Below are 19,625 nucleotides of genomic sequence, written 5' to 3' on the forward strand. Positions count from 1 at the left end.
TTCAAAAATGGCTCAGAAGAAATATTCCAAACCACTTCCTGTTTTTCAGTAAAGCAGCCCAGTTTTTTTCAGGCGGTTGTTTTAAGAGTTGCATTCATTTTAATTAGTGGTTTCTTTAAAGCAGCATTTTCTTTTTAGCTCTGCATGGAAGTCCGCTTTCCTGAAGAGCAGAAAGATGTGCTTGCACCATGTCTGAAGCACTTTTTCCAGATTGTTTCTGGAGTGTCAGCACAGCCCTGATAGTTAACACTTATGATAAATATTGTTTTTAGTGGTGAGGCTGATAGCATGAACAGCTCTTCAGATTGCTTTCATAAGTGGAACAAGTGCCTTTAAATTGGTATATCTTCTGCATCTGGCAATAAGAGGCAGCTGGAGGCCAAATTGTCAGGCAGATGCAGTCAATTCAGTGAATTCATAATTGCCAAAATTCTCTGGGTCAGTTCTGTATACAAGTCACAAAGACTTCAAAGCAAAAATGTTGAGAAACTTAAGATAATAATACTGGCTCACAAACAGGACTGAGGTAAGGAGAGAATTGCTTGCTCTATATTGTTAGCAAGAGAAGTAGGTTCTTTCTTGCCTTGATTCTGTAAATGTTCATTTCTGGTACCCCTATCTCCAGCAGCAAATGACTTATTCCTTTCTGTACTGGAAGATGGAGGTGGGCTGTGGTGCTCTGGAGCTTTGTCTTCCAGAGATGACACTGAATTACTGGTCTCAGCTGTCCTGGTGGGAAACTGATGTTATTTATTATTTCTGATAGAAAGAAGATCTTCTAAGTATAAGTGATGCCAATGGTGTAATTTTTCCAGAAGGAAATTAGACTAGTAGTTCTAGTTACATTTTAGTTAGAGAAGGACACTTTGCTGGGAACATCACATTTTCCTGATTCAAGCCATCTGCAAATGTTCATTGTAGCTGCTTTTTTTAAAAAAATCTTTTTTCCTCTCCAAACATCAGCATTGTAATGCATGTTAAAAGTGATACACCTGTTCATAGTATTTCCGAGAGATAAAATCAGCAACTACTCAGATCTGTATTTGAAGGGCAAAATGTGAATTGGAGTGCACCTGTTGGAAACAACCTGAACATTTTTTTCCCCTGAGGTCACAGTCAGTTGCGCAAGTATAGGAAAAAACACAGCTGTTGCAGTGTTCTGTAGTAGTATGTAGGTAGTGTGGTTCTACCTATAAATAAATGCTAGCAGGTATTATTCTGATTGAGACAATCCATATATCCTGGTAATGATGATTATGTGCTATCAAGGTGGTGTAGATTATTAGTGACCACATAGATATTCTCCAGGATGATCTGTCCCCAACCTGGTGGTTTTCTTGGTAAAATACAGGAGTGGGAGTATGAAATGATGCCCTTGCTGTTGTCATTAAAGTGATTATCCCCCTCTAACATCTTCCTATATTGCTGATACCCAATATAGGCGCTTGCTTGCTTTAGTTGGACAGCTGAGATAACCCTCCCAGCTTAAGTGATCCAGCTGGTAGTATATACTCTTGGCATACACTCCTGGAGTTCTTCACTCATTCCTCCCAGGATTACCCCCTGCCAAAATGAGGCAGCAGAGCAGGCCCTGAGGGCAATGTGTTCCTATATCATATGACACATTTTCTCTATATGTTTTTCAAGAGAGGATGTGATATTATCTTAAATAATTATCTTATTTTGCTAGATTTTTGTTGTTTATGAATGGATCTTCTTTCCGTTTAATATCTTTCTTACAATTTTCTAACTCTAAAGTTGATTGACTGGATTTACATGCTATCAAATCCTTACAAGGATAAACATAATATAGTAAAAATTAAAACATCTATGGTAAACTTCAAAGCAACCCATCCTACTTCTCAAAACAGCAACAAATATATATATTAAAAAAAAATCCCCTCTCACCCTTATGGGTGGTATGTGTCTTCCTCAATCTTGGGTCCTCTACCAAAGGGCTGGGAGTTTGAGGATTCTGCGCAGTATCTTCTTCAGCTTCTCATATTCTTTCTTTCCTGATGTTGCTGTCACTTGGCACCATCTATCACTACTGCTGTCTTCTGGTCCTTGTCTACTATAGTGTCTGGTTGATTGGCCAGTACCTGCCTGCCCATCTGATCTGGAAGTCCCACAGGATCTTAGCCCTATTATTCTCCACGACCTTCTGTGGAGTCTCCCATCTGGACTTGGGAGGGTCTAGCCCATACACTGTACAAATATTCCTATACACAATGCCAGCTACTTGGTTGTACTGTTCATACACACACACACTGTTAATACAACAACAACACTCCCCAGGTGGCTAAGACCTGTCACATTTAATGGTTTCATTAGAATGTACAATGTTTTTCACTGCACAACACTGTGTTTTGAAGGAGTAGCACAATATATCAGTCAAAGTGTTGCCATCATGGCAAATTAAAGGAATTTAATGCAACACTTGTCCATCTGGCAACTCTGATGTCTTGAGGGAATTATTGGTACTCCCATATTATTCAGAAAAAAAGACACTCTTGAGGAATAATACATGAACAAGATAGATATGCTGGAAATTGCACGGATACAATAATTATCATTAAAATGGCTTAGAATATACTTTCCTATCCAAAAAAGCCAGCTCTGAATAGGGAGGATGGAAGATGTACCAATAGGACTGGGCTCAGACAGAACAAAGCACTGCCAAGGTCCTGGATATTTTATTGTAGAAGGCTACAAATTAGATTCATTTTCAACTCTGAAGCTTATTCTTCCAGCATCTGCCATGGCAAATTGAAACCTTAAGGCTGACAAAGCCAAGTGATCGTATAGTTCCATCTCTTCTTGACCAATTCATCACTTATCTTCTATCATATCACTGGGCTAGGACTATAAAGAACAGTGGTTAAATTCCATATATTTATTCAGTTACTGAACAATTTTATATGGCTGCCTATATTAAGCAGTGGTGAACAAAAAGGAGGTATATTGTCCATATATTTTTCTTTAAATCTGTAATCTGGATGTAGAATTTCCGTAACATTCTGTATGATATTTTGAGGTGAGGAGATAGAATAAGTACCCCACGGTACATCAATTACTGTGTGATTTCAGTGAATCAAAGTAGTGAAATTCAGTATTAATTGATTCATGGGTTAAATATAATAGGCTTAAAATTCTGAATATATAATACAGTAAAAGTGAATGTAAATACCTATTTAATATCATAATGATATCATTAGCAATTGATGTTAATATTAAGTGATGAAAATCCTTCCCAAATCCATACTATTTTGAAAACTTATATAACATAAAATATGTTTCTTTAATCTTCAACTAAGTTATGGTTAGTTTAAGTTCCCTTGGTATTTAGAGTTCGTTTCTTTGTTTCAGGATTGTATAGCAATCTGGATTCAAAGGAGAAAATTTGACTTGAAATATGTCTGGGTGCCAGCCTTGCAAGGTAAACCAGACAAGAAGCACACCCAGAAGTACTAGTTCTACTTTATTGTAAGGTTACATTTACAGAATCTTGCAAGTCTGAAATACATTTCTACCCCATTGCCTTTACAGCCCAAGAAACTAGGGAGGGTCCCTTTTGAGACATTTGTCATGTCCCCATTCCTTCTGTGGGCTAAGGATTTGCAGACAGATATGGCATTGCGCCCACATGCTCTCCAAGTAATATTTTCCCCTTTGAATTCAGAACACAGCCCTACCTTTTGTTGTTGTTCTGATTTCTGATTTGGGTTTCTGGAGATTTTATGCTACTTCTGCCCTTTATTGGAACTCAAATCTACTACTATCTATATATATATTTGGTAGATTTGAGTTATATCGTATTTTTTATATTGGTGCAGAATTTGGCTTATGCTAAAACATGATTTTCTTAATCTGATAGAAAAAAATTGAGCCATCCAATTTCTCTAAAGAATTCATCTACAATAAAGTCTTATTTTTATTGACAAATAAGATTATATTTATTTATTATTAAATTTATATTTAGCCCTCAAGTGGCAATAGAGTATTCAAAATTATGTTTAAAAGAATGTACCCAGCCACACTGTTTGATTTGTTTACAATATATTTATCTCTGATATTTTCCTCAATAAATCAGTCCCCCACTCATTTATATTGTGTGGTTAATATAATATACATGTGTATTTGAAATCAGTGATAATTAAGAGTATTTAATTATATAAAGGGTTGGAGATAATTAGTTGTAATTAATATTTATCAATCTAATGTTCATCTGATAGATGAAGTATTTAATTTCAGAATTATATGCCTGAAATATCATATGTTTCATATTGTACCTGTACTTGTGTCAGGCCTAGCCCAAGGAACTCCAAGAGACCATGTAAATTCAGTCCAGCTATGTTTATTAGCTACAACCTGTAGCAAGAATCTTCCCAGACTGAAACCCCAGCCCCAAGTACTGCCAGCCACAACATTGTGAATTCCTCAGGGAGGTGCCAGTCTCATCCTCTTGTATCTCCCATTCTCCCTGAGCCTGGCCTTCATAATTCCATTCCATCACAATTTGCTATCTCATAACCTAAGTAGAAAACAAAAAACTATATATTCTAAGCAGTGATTTAATCTTTAAAATCTCAAATGCTTCTGAATGCATTCAGCTGATACTCAATAAGCTGTATCTGGCACTGAATAATAAGTACAACACATTACTTTTATTGTTAAGAAGAAAAACCATAGTTAATATCAGAACATTTCTTTCCTGCAAGGCTTTTGCTTCCTAACCAGTGTTAAGAACTGTGAAAAGTGGCTTGCAATTATTTATAAAGTAATGACCAAATAATAAATCAGAATATTTATAGATCCTTGTAGAGTTTGAGACTTTTATGCAGGTGGGATGATGGTGAAGGAATTCTTTGAAAGGTATACTTTAATGCAAAGATCTCTATATGTGCAGTATTTATGATACCTTGTGTGTGTATGTTTCTGTATGTGTCTGCACCTGCAAACTTGTGATATATTTCCAGAATAGGTATGCTACTACCATTTGATTTAGAATGATGAAATCTCAGCCTAAATGCACCAAAATCCCAGGCCTGAGGGTTTTACTTCCAGAGAAGTACAAAACTCCTTTCCAAATCATTTTTTCCCCCTCTCTTCTTAAGAATAAGGTAAGGATAAGAATATTCTCCTTAAGAATAAGGTAAGCACGCATATCCAGCAGTCTGGCCCATGGGTATATCCATTTCCAGGCTAGGCAAAATGTCTAAATTAGTTCTGATTTCCAATTTAGTAAGTTTATTGGCATGTAGCTTGGCAGAGAGGCAGCAGGTTGGGAGCAGGGATAATGAAGGTCCTGCCCTGAAGCCCCCAAAGTAATTTTTCTCAGGGAAACACTTTCCCGTGGCAAAGTTAGATTCAGTTCTTATTCTGGTCAGCTTTCCTATGGGGAAAGACCTCTTGTTCTTTGCTTCAGACATTAAAATATCTCTATCATGCTTAAAAACTTTCATGGAAAATTCAGTATAACCCGTAGCACAACTGTGTAAGGCAAATGAGTAGAAATATTGTTCCTGAAATGTAGGCAGGAAGTAAATACTGAGAAATAATAGCGTATCTAATACCATCTGCTGAGTTTGTGGCAGAGATGGAATTCATAGTAGCAGAACTGAGAATCAGCATCTTTGTGTAGAGTGCAGTCCTTTAGAAACTACATTTCTGTGGCTTCAGTATCAGAGCAGACACAGAAATGCTGCTGGTGAATGAATGTCTCAAGCCCTCTTTGGACATTATGACATATAACTAAGTACCCTAAGATGAGAGAGAAGGATGGGTCTACACTTACTCCATTATCTTCATGTGTGATTGTCCAACTTCCTATGCTTCCAATTTACCTCAAGAAAACACTTTTCACTGTCTCACAGCCTTCACATACTCTGTTTTGGCACTTGTAAAAGCTGCAAGATACTTCTGCACAAGTGTTCTTCTGTTGCTTCCTGTGCCTGACTTGAAGAGATGGACGAAGTTCCTGCATATCGGAAGCTCCTACAAAGAAGCATTTTCTGGGTGTTGGAACTGCTGGAGAAAGTGGCAGGGGAGGTAGGAGAGCAGATAGGCAAAGCAGAGCAACACAACTGCTTCACTCTATCCTTAGAAGTGAGGAGTCCATGTTGCTTTATAAAGCAGTTCCGCTCAAGCCTTCACTGAATCAAAACATCCATCTGAAATTCTGCACTAGTTCCTAGTCATCTAGACTCTGCTTTTGTTCATATGAAAGTAAGTAGAAATCGTTGCAGACCACGCTGCTTAACCCTCATTGGCTAGAAATAGTAGCATGTGTAGCTTGTTCCTTTATTCAGGTGAGTATCCTATGAAGGCATAATACCCTATCAGGATCATACTTTAGCATATTCTCTCAGTATTTTACATAGAAACAAATACTATCATTATTTAGTATTACTTTGTTCCTGTGTCAGAGCTAGGAGACTGAAGCTTAGGGAGACCAACTTGTCCAATACTCAACAGCTAGTCAGATAGGTCTTAAGATCCCGTATCTCATTATAGTATCATGTTCCTATTACAACTTAAACATGATATGCATTAGGATTGTATTCCGGTTTAACTTCAGTGCTTTCTTTGTAGCTCATTCCAGCTTTTGACTAGGTCCTGTAAATCAAAAGAGAGTTCCTTGCTCTGAATACAGTGGGCGTAGGTGTGTGGGCGGAGGGAACATATAGATAAAGAGACAAACCAATTGCTTTGCTTGTCAAACAGTGGTGTGCTGATTTTATTATGAATGTAGTGGGAAGTCTGAAGTGTATTTTGATTTATTCCTATTAGCGTCAAAAACATTCTTCATCACAGAGATGCTAAAGTGCCCAGTTTAGTTATGACTGAATTAACTATTGTAATGATGGAAGCGGTGATTCTCTTGTGACATTAAACTCTCAGAAAACAATTATTCAGGTACTGTAGGGCATTATTTTTTATTATTATTAATAATTATGTGTGATTATTATGGTTGGTCACACAGTCAGCCAGATGTTTAGACTGGATTTGGCATTTTTATCCACCTATCGAGTCCTTCCCTAGGACCTGGGATAGGCAGATGTTGTTGTCTGATGGTGTTACAGGTATCGTCACAGGATATAAGCTGTTCCAAGTAAATTCCTTTTGCAATTGACTGATGGTGATTTTGTCAGTGCTGATGGTCTTCAAGTGGTGCTCCAGATGTTTTGGTATTGCATCAAGGTGCCTATTACTATTACTTGAAAAAGATCTGTGGCAAGTCAATGCCAGTCGACACTGGGCTTAAGAATTAAATGATGTGGTTGGTAAGAAAGCTCTGAGCTCTTACATTCACATTAGTTCTATGCAGAGTATACCAAAAGTCAGGCTCCACAGACAATTTATTATGTAAATTATATTAAATGTTTGAATTTATTGCTATTTTCTTTTAAACACTTCCTTACTCATTTGACGCATGATATTTGAACATTCTTAAATACAGTAACATTGTCTCTGGACAAAATGATTGTGATTGGCCTATGAGGTCTGACTTTTAGTATACCATATATATGTATATTTATATATGTATAATTATGTGTGTGTATATATTATATGTATATATACATTATACACACACACACACACACCCATACTTTAAGTATACCATATGCATGTATACATACACACACACTCATGCATACACAAGTGTGGGGGTGAAATGTTGCAAACCAAAGTGTTAATTTCTAATGCCATTCTTATTTTGAAAAAAAACACTTCTTGGTTCCATATGAAATAGACCATGAAATGAACTAACTTCTCTCTCCTCCTCTCCGTGTGTGTGTGTGTGTGTGTGTGTGTGTGTCTATCTATCTATCTATCTATCTATCTATCTATCTATCTATCTATCTATTCATCTATCTATCTATCTGTCACCTTTCCATCCATCCATTTGCCCACACACACCTCCAAATGCTGCTGCATTACAGATTTATATAAAGCCATTGCAAGATTGTAAAATGGCAGTATTATTGTTCCCTTCCTTTCATTTTGTATTGCCTCTACTGAAGTCAGCTAAGGTTGTAAGTGAAACCATTGTAACTCTTTTCCATGCATGGTTTAGCTGTACAAGCTTGGTTTCAACATGAGAATTTATTGCCTTAGCCATTTAAAATGTGTTAAAATTCTCTGCAGAGATGTTGAGTTACATACAGCATGCTAATATAAGTCTACTGCTTAGTAAATTTATAAATAGCTATGCTGTATGAGATATTTTATTTTAAGCTAAACTGTATATTTTAAAATCATACCTTCTGTATACCCTTCTGTAGAAGGGATACAGCCTTTCTAAAGTTCATTTATTCTGTTCCAGTTTTTGGGGGGAGGGAATGGGGCAGGGGGCAGGAGAGAAATCTCAATAGATTCAGTGGAATCAATTCTTCATCAGAATTTGGATATTAGGGTGAAACCTGGTAAGGAGGTGCTTGCCTAAGTAGCTGTTTCCACTATCTTCTTTAAGATTTCTGCATCCTTCTCCAATATTTGCCTTTATATTGCAAATTAAAATTATACTTTCTCATTGGAGTAATGCTGGTTTCTGGGTCAAACACTTGTTCTTCTACTCCATGCTACAACCAGGATAATGGGGGTTGGGACAGCAGGAAATCAGTAGGGTTGCATAGAAGACTAGAATTCTTAAGATCAAGTTCAACCTCAGAACAGATTTGATTGTTCTTATGGTATTTCACCTGTAACTACTATACAGCTTTTATTGATGCCTGCACACAACTTTAATAATATGGTTGAATAATGAAGACAACTGAATTATAATGCGGTGATTAACAGTTGTAGTAGACCAGGCTGTAGATTCCAGAAGAAGCATGCAAGTTTGATACTTTATTGTATCCACCAAAATACTTTTCCCATCAAATATATTCCTAATATGTTGTTTAATAATTCAGATTGTTTAGCACTATACAGTAAATAATGATATTAGGGAACAATAATAGAATAGAAATTAGATTGTGATGAACTTAGCAAAAGAATTTGAAGCATTAGGCAGAAGCATTACATTTGCAAAGTTACATTTTAAAGTTTTGCTGGGTTGGTAGTCCTCTTTAAATCCAGAATTCTGTTTTCATCAAACTCGGCATAATGATTGTAAAAAACTATATTTCACAGCCTTTCTTTTTATTATCCCCTCCACCCCAGGTGGTGTCTGCATTGCTCAGTCACTAAAAATCCCCCGTGAACCAAGACCAGGGGAATTTGAGAAGATTATCAAGCGCTTGATGGAGACTCCAAATGCTCGTGCTGTGATCATGTTTGCAAATGAGGATGATATAAGGTATTGGCTTTTTTAGTAGAATAGGTAACATTCAAAGTCATGTTTTTATTTATACATGTTACTCACAGTGTATTTCAGTTTTGAAGCCATTCTAATTTTCTTGCAATCCTTAAACTCAGGAAAACAACGTTTGGTTTTCACAGAGTGTTCCTGCTCCAGTGAGAATCAAGAATTTCTGGATTAATAAGGATGACAAATGGTGGTCCTAAAAATAGGGAAATTAACATGGTAAAGATTTAAGGTTTTAGGGGAAAGGAGAAAATCTTGGGTCAGTTTTCTTGGGCACTCTGAGTTCTTGCTGTTCCCACAGCATCCCCCAAAGCCCTTCTCTTGACTGCTAACCAGTGGCAATGGAAGGGACAAGTGAAACGATAGTATTCAGAAGCAAGCAAAATGAGAAGCCCTTTCTTTCCCATCCAGCTGATAGCTCTGGATTTCCCTGGAAGTCTCTCATCCAAGTCCTAACAGGTTGAGCCTGGTTAGCTTTTGAAGTTCAGCCAAAGTTCACTACCACCTAACTGAGTTTAGGAAAATAAATTAACCAGAAAATTCAGGTGACAAAAAATAATGGCAAGAAAGGAAGATCTTCTCTTCCCTTCAATAGTCTCTTCCTCCATAAGTATTACTAGTGTGCCTCCAGTGCTTGACAACAAGTAAAGCAGAAAAGAGAAGGTAGTAGTTTGGAACTGATATAGAAGGCAGCTGAAAGAGACAGAGACAAACAGGAGAAAAGCGGTCATTCTTTCTTTATTCTTTTTTATTTCTATTGTCTCATTGCCATGGTGCTTCCATGTTTTGTATTGTGTAGGTTTTATGTTGTATTTTTTCTATGCAAGCCACTGAGAGTTGCTTTGATTGTGGCATCATAGAAATATGATACTGCAAATAAATAAATACATACGTACATACATACATACATACATACATACATAAATGTTTACTATTACAGGATTTTTTCTACGCTCTGTTTTTACAAAGAAAACAAGTTCTTTTAAAAATGTTGGATGAACTTGACAAAAACAACTAGGGACTTAGGACAACTAGACTGTCATAAGGAGTAACCATTTTAAAAGTTGACTTAAATAACTGTTTTTAAATTCTTATTTACAGGCGAATACTGGAGGCTGCTAGGAAATTGAATCAAACTGGACATTTTCTTTGGATAGGTTCAGACAGTTGGGGTTCTAAAATTTCACCTGTTTATCAACAAGAAGAAATTGCAGAAGGGGCTGTCACCATTTTGCCCAAAAGAGCTTCCATTGATGGTAAGATTGTATAGATAAGGCTTTAGTGGGATGAGCCCAAGTGTACATTTATATAATTCTGATACATCATATATTCATGAAACCATTTTATGGTTTTCTGATGGTGCAAATTACTTTAAATTGTATTTTTATTCCATCTTCTTTAGGTGCATTATTGTTTGGTTTCCATATGTATAATTGCTAATAGTTTCTCAAGCTCACTATCTGAAGCAATAGGTATACAGGTAGTCCTCACTTACCAACGATAATTAGAACTGGAAACTCCATTACTAAGCAACGTGGTTGTAAGGTGAAGTGTCATGTGACTGTGCTGATTTATGATGGCAGTTGTGGCAGTGGCAGTTGCCATTGTTAGCTGAAACCCACACAGTCACACAGTCCCGTGGTCACATGATCACCATTTGTGACCTCCTGCCACCTTCCCCATTAACTTTGCTTGTTGGAAGCCAGTAGTGAAGGTCACAAGTGGTGATCATGTGACTGTGGGGACACTGCAACTGTCACAAGTATGAGGACACATCATAAATACCCCTCATTCAGCATTGTCATAATTTCGAGCAGTCATTGAACAAGTGGACATTAAGTGATTACGTTAATACTACCTGTATTGTGCATCTAATTTATGACCATTTTGAGAAGAATATATTTTGTAACCAACCCAGTTTATTTATTCTGAAGAAATTTCCTACTGAAACTTTCCCACACAACAATAGCATTATTTTGTGCCACTGCTATTTGTAGTCTGTTTGTTTGTTTGTTTGTTTATTTATTTATTTATTTATTTATTTAAATTTATTGGTTGCCCAACTCCAGTGGACTCTGGGTGGCGTACAAAACTAGAAAAAAAACATAAAAATGAGAAAAAACATAAAAACAGCTAAAAACATAAAATCAGACAGACAGCCCAGACTAAAATGATCTAATAAACACAAAATCAACGAAACAAAATAAATAAAACAAATAATAAATGTCAACCTAAACTAAAACCAGGTTTTCAAAGCCTACTTTACTTATCTCAAATATCAGTTTATTGATGTTATCTAGCTGGTGAAAATGGATCCTGTGCTCAGTGGTTCTGGTTAAGGATTAAATGAATTTCCTAAATAGTGGTATGAATGGCACAAAAACTACAGCCTATACTGTAAATACACAGTAGCTTTTATTAATATCAGTTACTATCTTTAGATCGGGAAGTTATCATGTCCTGCCACTGTCAGTTCATTGTTATCTCCATTGTCAATATGTAATAATCACTGGAACATTATTTAGAATCACATTTACAGCTGTTAAATAAGATTATAGCTAAATGATATAATAAATGTACAGAAAAGTTTCCAGATTCGATCCTGGCATTTTAGTTAAGAAAAAAAAAGGATCTATAATTTGGTGTCTTTAGGGAGTAAGCAGGTACCACTCAGAGTTGATAGTACTGTGCAACATGAAGACTGTAACTCAATGTATATAGTTATCTGAGATAACTATTTTTCAGAATTTCAGCAAATTTAAGTAACAAGTCATATCCTTTTCTAAGGCAGAGGTGTGATTTCTAAGACTTCTTGTCCATAACATGAGACAGTGGCAAAGCAAAATAAAGGTGAAATGGAGGAGGAGCAGGAGCAGGAGGAGCAGGAAAACTGCCTTTTGCCAAAAATATTGAGACAGGGAATAATAAATATTCCTTAACCTCTGAACTGCTGAGTTAATTTATAACAGTTATGATGATGCATAGTATGAGTGTTCAGTCATTTCATAAATATGCACATAGGAAACCAAATACAATGTAGTTTTTTAAAAAAAAAAATACTCCCAGTTATTTGCTGCCTACTCATTGTAGGAATATGGTCCATTTTTCTCTGTCTCTGTATCTGGAACGTGATATTTCATGAATGGAAGAAATCTATGACTGAGCAAGGTTACCTCTTTTCAGCAATCTGTTCAAGCAATTGGAAGCATTATTTTTTAGTCTGCTGTCCAAACTCTGCACTGTATTAATGTAATAGTAATGAAGATAGGCTTTATATTGCTTCAGTGTTGGGTGGATGATGTTATAATGCTACAGATCACTAGTGGGGAAATTTAGATACAGAAAGAATCATGTCACATAAGACCAAAAACCTTACCAAGTTCAGCATTCTGTTCCCACAGTGGCCAACCAGATATCTAAGGGGAGCCCATAAGTTCTACAATAATCTTTCTGAAACGCAATGAGAATGGCCAGAATGCATAGGATTCTGGTCACTTCATAGATTCAGATAACTGTTTGTTGGATTCATACCCCTTGGTTTGTAGTTGTTTATTTCAGGAAACCATCTTTAAAAATTAAACTTTATTTGTTAGATTTGAATGGGAAGTACATGGGAACTCTGCTTGTTCCTGTTAAGATAAACCATGATTTATCATGTTGTCTGTCATGATGTGGGAGTTAAGTGGAGCTTCTTATACAAATATGTATAATATTCTTATACAATATGTATAATATTGACTTGTATATAAGTCAAGCAGATTTCCAAGAATTTATTTTCTTAGTGAAAAAAAATACAAATATATATATATATATATATATATATAATTTCTGATCTTTGTGTATGCATATCTGTATTTTCAATTCAGGTTTTGATAGATATTTTAGAAGTCGAACCCTAGCAAATAACAGAAGGAATGTGTGGTTTGCAGAATTTTGGGAAGAAAATTTTGGATGCAAGCTGGGCTCTCATGGAAAGAGGAATAGCAACATAAAGAAATGTACAGGTAACTGTGTGAATGTGCACCTTGTTCAAATTATTGTCTTTTTTGGTTGGACTTTGTTAATATGGCAGGTAGCAGCCTGACTTTATCTTGGCTCAGGGGTTAAGCCTAGGCTAGACTGGGAAGAAGACAGTAGCAAACCACTTCCATACTCTTGTCAAGAAAAGTGCATGAACTTGAGCAATGACTTGAAGGAGACTTTAACTTTTAAAAATCATTGTTATTGAATTTGATTCTGATAAAAGGTCATTAACTCAAGTTGTATCAATTCTCAAAACCTGAATCAAGCAGGCTGTTTAATATTTGTTAAGATTTCATATTGACCTACTGGCAATTAAATTGATAGAAGCAATTTATAATTGCTGAAAGTCTATTGGTGATGACTTCATTATTTACACCTATTGTAGGTATTAATTTTTCTGATATGTGAATAAAGGGCTCTGTCCTGACCTATTACTTGAAGTTAGCTATATTGTTTTTCATGGCCATATAGTGTGTGTTAATGGGAAGTGACCATGATTTCCATGTATACTTCAGTCACCCTTTTGCAATGATCAAGAAGCATAAGGGAAAAGCATATTATTTTTATTTAGTTTGCTGCTGCTGGAATTAAGAAGAAATATAACAGTGAATGATACTAATTTTTCATCATATTTAAGTCTCACTGTATTTTATGCATTTAAGTGTATTTAGGGCTCCAGTCTTTAAGATGTTTTTCATCTGTTCACTGAGGGATGCCTTGGCAATATGCAAATTTATTTATGTAATCAATTGAATTTATTTATGTAATCAATTATTTATGTAATCAATTGAATTGCAATGAAAGCACATGTTTAATCCATAATCAATGATGCGATAGTCCTAATAATTTGTGTTGTAGTAAATCTTTGGTAATGAAAATACTTGTAGGCTAAACATATAAGTTAAAAGATTGGTACAGGGCTAAATAAAAATGATGGCCTCATTCAATATTAAGGATAGGTTTTTTTTTTTTAATACCATCTAAGGATGGTATAACAAGGTGCAGTGGGTTTTGTATTTAGTGTTTTTATTTCTGTAAGCTGCCCAGAGTCACCATGAGTGAGTTGGGTGGCTATATAAGTTGCTTTAATGAATAAAATAATAAATAATAAATAAAGGTATAAACTACATACAATATAGGTTCATTTCCTTGTAGCTAATCAATATATGCCAGACTTTTGCATTATGTTAAGTACAATGTAGTCTTTCATTTATGAAAAATGGGAACAAGATTGTTTAATGGTATAAATAAGCCTTACTCCATTAAAGTTGTGCTTAAGTTTTTGGTCTAATGGTCATCCTACAGACTTATTTTATGCTATTGTTTAAATGTTACTGAAATGCCCTCCTTGGAACCTTATGCAAAATGTTAATTAAGATTACTACTTCTTGCATATCTTTTTTCTATAAGGACAGCAATGTATATTTCTGTATGTTAGCATTTTGTTTTAACTGTTCGGCAAAGCTAATCAGCCTTTAAATGCCTATAATCACTGACTGCAGTGTTAAAAATAGAGATGGGAGAAGAGATTTCATGAGCCATGTACAGCAAGTTCAGATTTGGCTAATTTGCACAGGTCATGAACAAGCCATAATATTTGTTTCCATTGAAGACATTTATGGAACTTTATAATGAATGTAAAATGTGTATTTGAAGGTTGCAAACCTCTTGGTTGCAGTCTTTAAATAGTTTCTGTTTTATCCTGGAATATTAAGTTTCAGGTTTAATAAGAAAGAAATATCTATTTCTACTTCTAAATATACTAGAGCAATCTCATGGAATTTAACATAAATCATAGTTAACATTGTATCCACAAAAGTAAGAGCCAGTTGGACTAGAAGTTAAGTACAGGACTAGGAGTGGGGAGACCTCAATTGTCCTGTTTTGGGCATGGAAGCCAAGTAGGTGACTTTGGGGCAGTCACTTTCTCTCAACCCAGGGAACTGCTTCTGAAAATGTTGCCTTGCCCATGTAGTTGTTAGCAGTCAAGACTGGCTCAAAGACCCACTACCACCACCGAATAAAAATACAATTCTATAAATCGGAAAGGGGGGGGGGCTAATGGGCATTTAAAAACCTGATAAGCAAGGGTAGTGTTGTATGATATAATTTTAAGATGAAAATGTTTTGCTGTTACATTTATTTTGTAGCTAAAAGTAAATACAGTAGATTACATCACAATAGATAGATGTAGTAAATCAGCTGAGCAATTCTAGATTATCTGGTGGGAATCAGACAGTCCTATGTTTTGTATGGGAATTAGCACTTTTATTATTAAATATTATATTTAAAACGTGACAGCTCTGTGCCCAGCTAACTATCCAACCAATACATGTTGTGATAAGCATGTAAATCCTTGTGATCCTTAGATATGCCACTGCCTCCATCTCTTGCTGATCTCAGGATGGTTATTTCTACTTGGTCTTCAGCTTTCTCTTGATAACTATAGCATGTCAAAAACCCTAGTACTCTTAAGATAGTGGGAATCCAGTAAAATTATGGAATAGGTGGATTATCTGATCTGCCCACTTTCTCTCAGCAGCAGTTCATCAATCTCTGGATTGCTTAGGAACCTTTTTTGAAGGTTTTTGAAAATGTCCACAGACTTCCAAGGCAAGGCACTCTGTTGTAGAGCTGGATAATTTCTTACCTTTAAGCTCTTTCTAATGTTATGCATTTTCTCTATCCAATGCACACAAGTTCAAAGAATCCTTAGGTCTTAGATAACACTCATAGAATTTGGCAGTGCGGATCTTTAAGAAAACTATGTACAATTGGCCTGAACTGAAAATCTCACTGTCTTAACTCTCTTCTTGAATATAAACGTAATGGATTGGCTGCTTAAGCGGACTAACATTTCAGTCTCGTTCTTCTTGCTCAATGCTTTGTATAGAGTTTTCATGTGTAATCCCTGAAAATAGTAGACATCTAACATCACAGCAGTATACTGTATGCAGGAGTAGACAAAGTTGTTACTTAGCTGATGCTACTAAAGTGCAACTAATATTAGAGGTAAATGCTTTGTCTTATGGGAAGGCATTATTGGTAGCAACAGAACAGCCACCATGCCTAGACTACCTGTGAGAAATTGTGAGGAAGCGCAGCGGCTTAATGATGCTGAAAGTTGCCATCCAGAAATGGTCGACGCTTCAGCGGTTCGCGTCCAGCCTTTGCGTTAGCAGGGTGAGCTCCTGTTTCCTCCCCAGTTCCTGTCAACCCAACAGTTTGAAAACTCACGTAAGTAGATAAATGGGTACTCTCACTCCGGTGGGAGGAAAAATGCTGGCGGCGCTTTGCAAAAAGGAGTTGGGAGCAGTTGCCGGTAAGCGTGAAAAACTGTGCGCGCCCGAAAAAGGCGCGAAGCAACGGAAACCCCGCCTCCTGTGCTCGCCAGCTGGGCTCTGCCCTAGGAAGGAAGCTCTGGCAAACCACTTCCGAAACACTTGCCTTGAAAACTGCGGGGACTCGTCCAAGCAGTCACTGCAGAGTCGGTAATGACTGAGCGCAGATTAAAAAAAAAAAAAAATTCAGAGGGTGGATCAACTGGTAGCTTACCTTATAATTTCAGTTTAGCTCGTATGGTAGGAAATCTGGGAAACCTTTGAAATATATTTCAAAGATATTTAGTCTTAATTTATTTACCAGAAAAATTACTTTTACAGTTTCTAAGATTCTGTATTTTCCCCAGATTAGCATTAAAGATACCTTACTGAAATCTGTGCAGGTCTTGTTTCCTTGATCTCCCCCACTACATGGGATAGATACATATCTATCAGCACAATGGAGGCTTTTGACATTATGTGAAGAATAGTTTGAGAATGATTCACCTTGTCAAAAGCATACGTTCTATGTGGATGAATAATAGCATGCTCTAGCACAAATTTGAGTGGCCTATGTATGGACTCTTCATGAATTCAAAGGGTAGCTTCTGAAACCACATTAGTGTCAGCAAAGCACCCCTCCTCAAAGCCATTGCATGCTCCTCTTCTGGAATAATAGCATGGCTGTTACATGGGCTTTCCCAGTTGTTTCCACATCTGGATACATGCATAATTATTTTGCTTCACTCGAAGCTTATGCCCAAATATTGTCTGTGTGGGCAACTGGGAAAGCCATTCCAGGCCTTCTGCTGGATGAGGCTGCCTTGAAACATTCAGAGCTTTGTATAGCCCTATTAATATGATATTTATGTTTTCTACTTAACTGGCCAACTTTTTTTTATATCAGATACCAACAAGTTTGGGAACTGCATTTGTTTTCTTTCCTCGATTTATACTTTGGCATTATCTCAGAACATTTTTAAGCCATATAGACAAATTCAGTTGAAGCACATGAGCTTATATCATTTGATGTAACATTAAATCAACCGGCCCGTTCTTAAGTAATCTATATGGGTGAATAACATTTACCCTTGCCTATTGTATGATAGATCATGTCTAATGTAGCAATAGTAAAAGAAGATCCATATCTTTTTACTGCTGATAGTTTTGATCAATTTCCATGTGTTCAGTTTTTGTTAATAGAATTGCACACACAGATAAGAAAATACGCCTGACAGTTTGATGGAGCAAATAGGCAGATTTGTACTATGAGGGCATTAGAGAGAAAACTTATGGCTTTTTTAAAAAAAGAACCAGGACAGCCAGAAAGATACTGTTAGAGACTGTTTCACAGCCTCCATCTATCAGAATTGATTTCCTAGACAAAGAACAAAATAGATGCTGTGTGAATATCCATTTGCAATTCACTCTAATTCCATTTTATGATGAACATGGTACACTGGTCAGGGGTATACTGTCTGAACTAGGAATATACAAATATGTCAGTTTTGGTTTTACTCAGGTTCTCATTTTTCTGTCTTTAAAATCAATGTGTCTCATTCCTACCTCAGCTTGTCCTTTTCCTTTAAATCTGTGCATTTTTGTATGAATTTTTCCTGGCATCATTTAAAAACAATTCTGAGTAATGGGTGCATTTTTGCAAGTTATTTCCCATAATATAATGCATTTGTATGTTACCTTAAAAAAAAATAGTACATTTTTGTGTTTCCAAGATATATACATTTAAATGCATACTTTAATTGGACAATATCATTTCAAATTTTGAAAAAAAAGTGTGAATATTGAGATATAACTATGATTTTGCCTGTGTATTGGTTTGAAACATATAAATTAATAAGTTAATATTAAAAAAAAAAGGACCAAGAATTTTTTCCATATTTCTCATATGAACTGTAGAATTCTCAGTGGGAGCTCAAAATAGGCTTTCAAAATTAGGAATCTGAGGTCATTGTGCCAGAAGGGTGCCTGTGACATAATATGAAAATGTGTAATCTGATTCTTTAAATGATGACATGAAGAGGAATGGTAGGCAAAAGAAATGAGGTGCTTTGTCTGGATTCATTCAGTTGTACAAATGACGCTGGTAGTTGTAATCATGAATTTTGGAATGCAAAGGAGTCAAATCTGATCTAATTCCGCTAAGTGCCTGACTGAATTCAGAGCATGTTTTCCTTCTTGACTGTTATCCTTACTGTTGCTTATTTCCCTTTCTGATACTCATTTTTAGTGGTAGAAGATCACTGTTAAACAACTGGCTCTGTGGGTGGAAAGATGTATAAATGGTTCTTCAGTGTCATCTTTAGAAAACTCATGAAACTGACAGAACTTAGATCTGACAGTGTTGTACCTTACTTGTCCTCTAAGCAATACACATATGCAAACCCATTATGGGTGCCAGGACTTTAGCTCAGAGTTTTTGTCCTCTATTTTGACTAGATAGGCTGCATACTAAGATGAAGCACAAGTTTAAAAGTTCCTTCTACTCTGAAGAAAATTGCAGAAAAATAAAATGCTGCTGTTTTGGTTCTATCTGCATGCATGGCAAAGAATCTGAGCCTCTTTTTCTGTCAGCAAATGTGCGCTCATTCTCTCTCTCTCTCTCTCCACGTCTTATGAGTCATGCTCCAGTTCATGTGTATTAGGAAGACTGTTTATCTTCCCAATTTAAAAATAGTACACTTGCTTACACAGAAGCTATGGCTTGAAACCTATCAAATCTATAGACTCTGCTATAAAAAACAGGAGACGCTTCTTCAGGAACGTATTTTTGAGTGTTCTGCTAAACTGGTATCTGTTGCTTGATTAAATACGAGTTGCTTTATTCTGTCTAATTTAGTGTTATCTATACTGGCTGATACTGTCCAGCACCTCAGATAAAGGCTGTACTGAAGAGTGTCCACAACTGAACTAAGAACTATTCCCACATTGCATGCACTGTACCAGTAAGC

General features: G+C 36.2%; 1 protein-coding gene across 1 annotated transcript in view; it reads left to right on the forward strand.

The window, feature by feature from the left end:
- Nucleotides 1-19,625, forward strand: part of GRM8 (glutamate metabotropic receptor 8) — a 438,099-nt gene that overhangs the window by 219,555 nt on the left and 198,919 nt on the right. Inside the window, exons 3-5 of the mRNA XM_088141669.1 lie at nucleotides 9,169-9,304; nucleotides 10,415-10,569; nucleotides 13,180-13,317. Of these exons, the coding sequence (XP_087997795.1) occupies nucleotides 9,169-9,304; nucleotides 10,415-10,569; nucleotides 13,180-13,317 (429 nt within the window). The remainder of the gene's footprint in view (nucleotides 1-9,168; nucleotides 9,305-10,414; nucleotides 10,570-13,179; nucleotides 13,318-19,625) is intronic.

The sequence above is a fragment of the Python bivittatus genome, unplaced genomic scaffold (assembly GCF_059951505.1).
Source record: "Python bivittatus isolate LINGU-HERP-01145 unplaced genomic scaffold, Pbiv_v1 ctg000330_np1212, whole genome shotgun sequence".
Lineage (NCBI taxonomy): Eukaryota > Metazoa > Chordata > Lepidosauria > Squamata > Pythonidae > Python > Python bivittatus.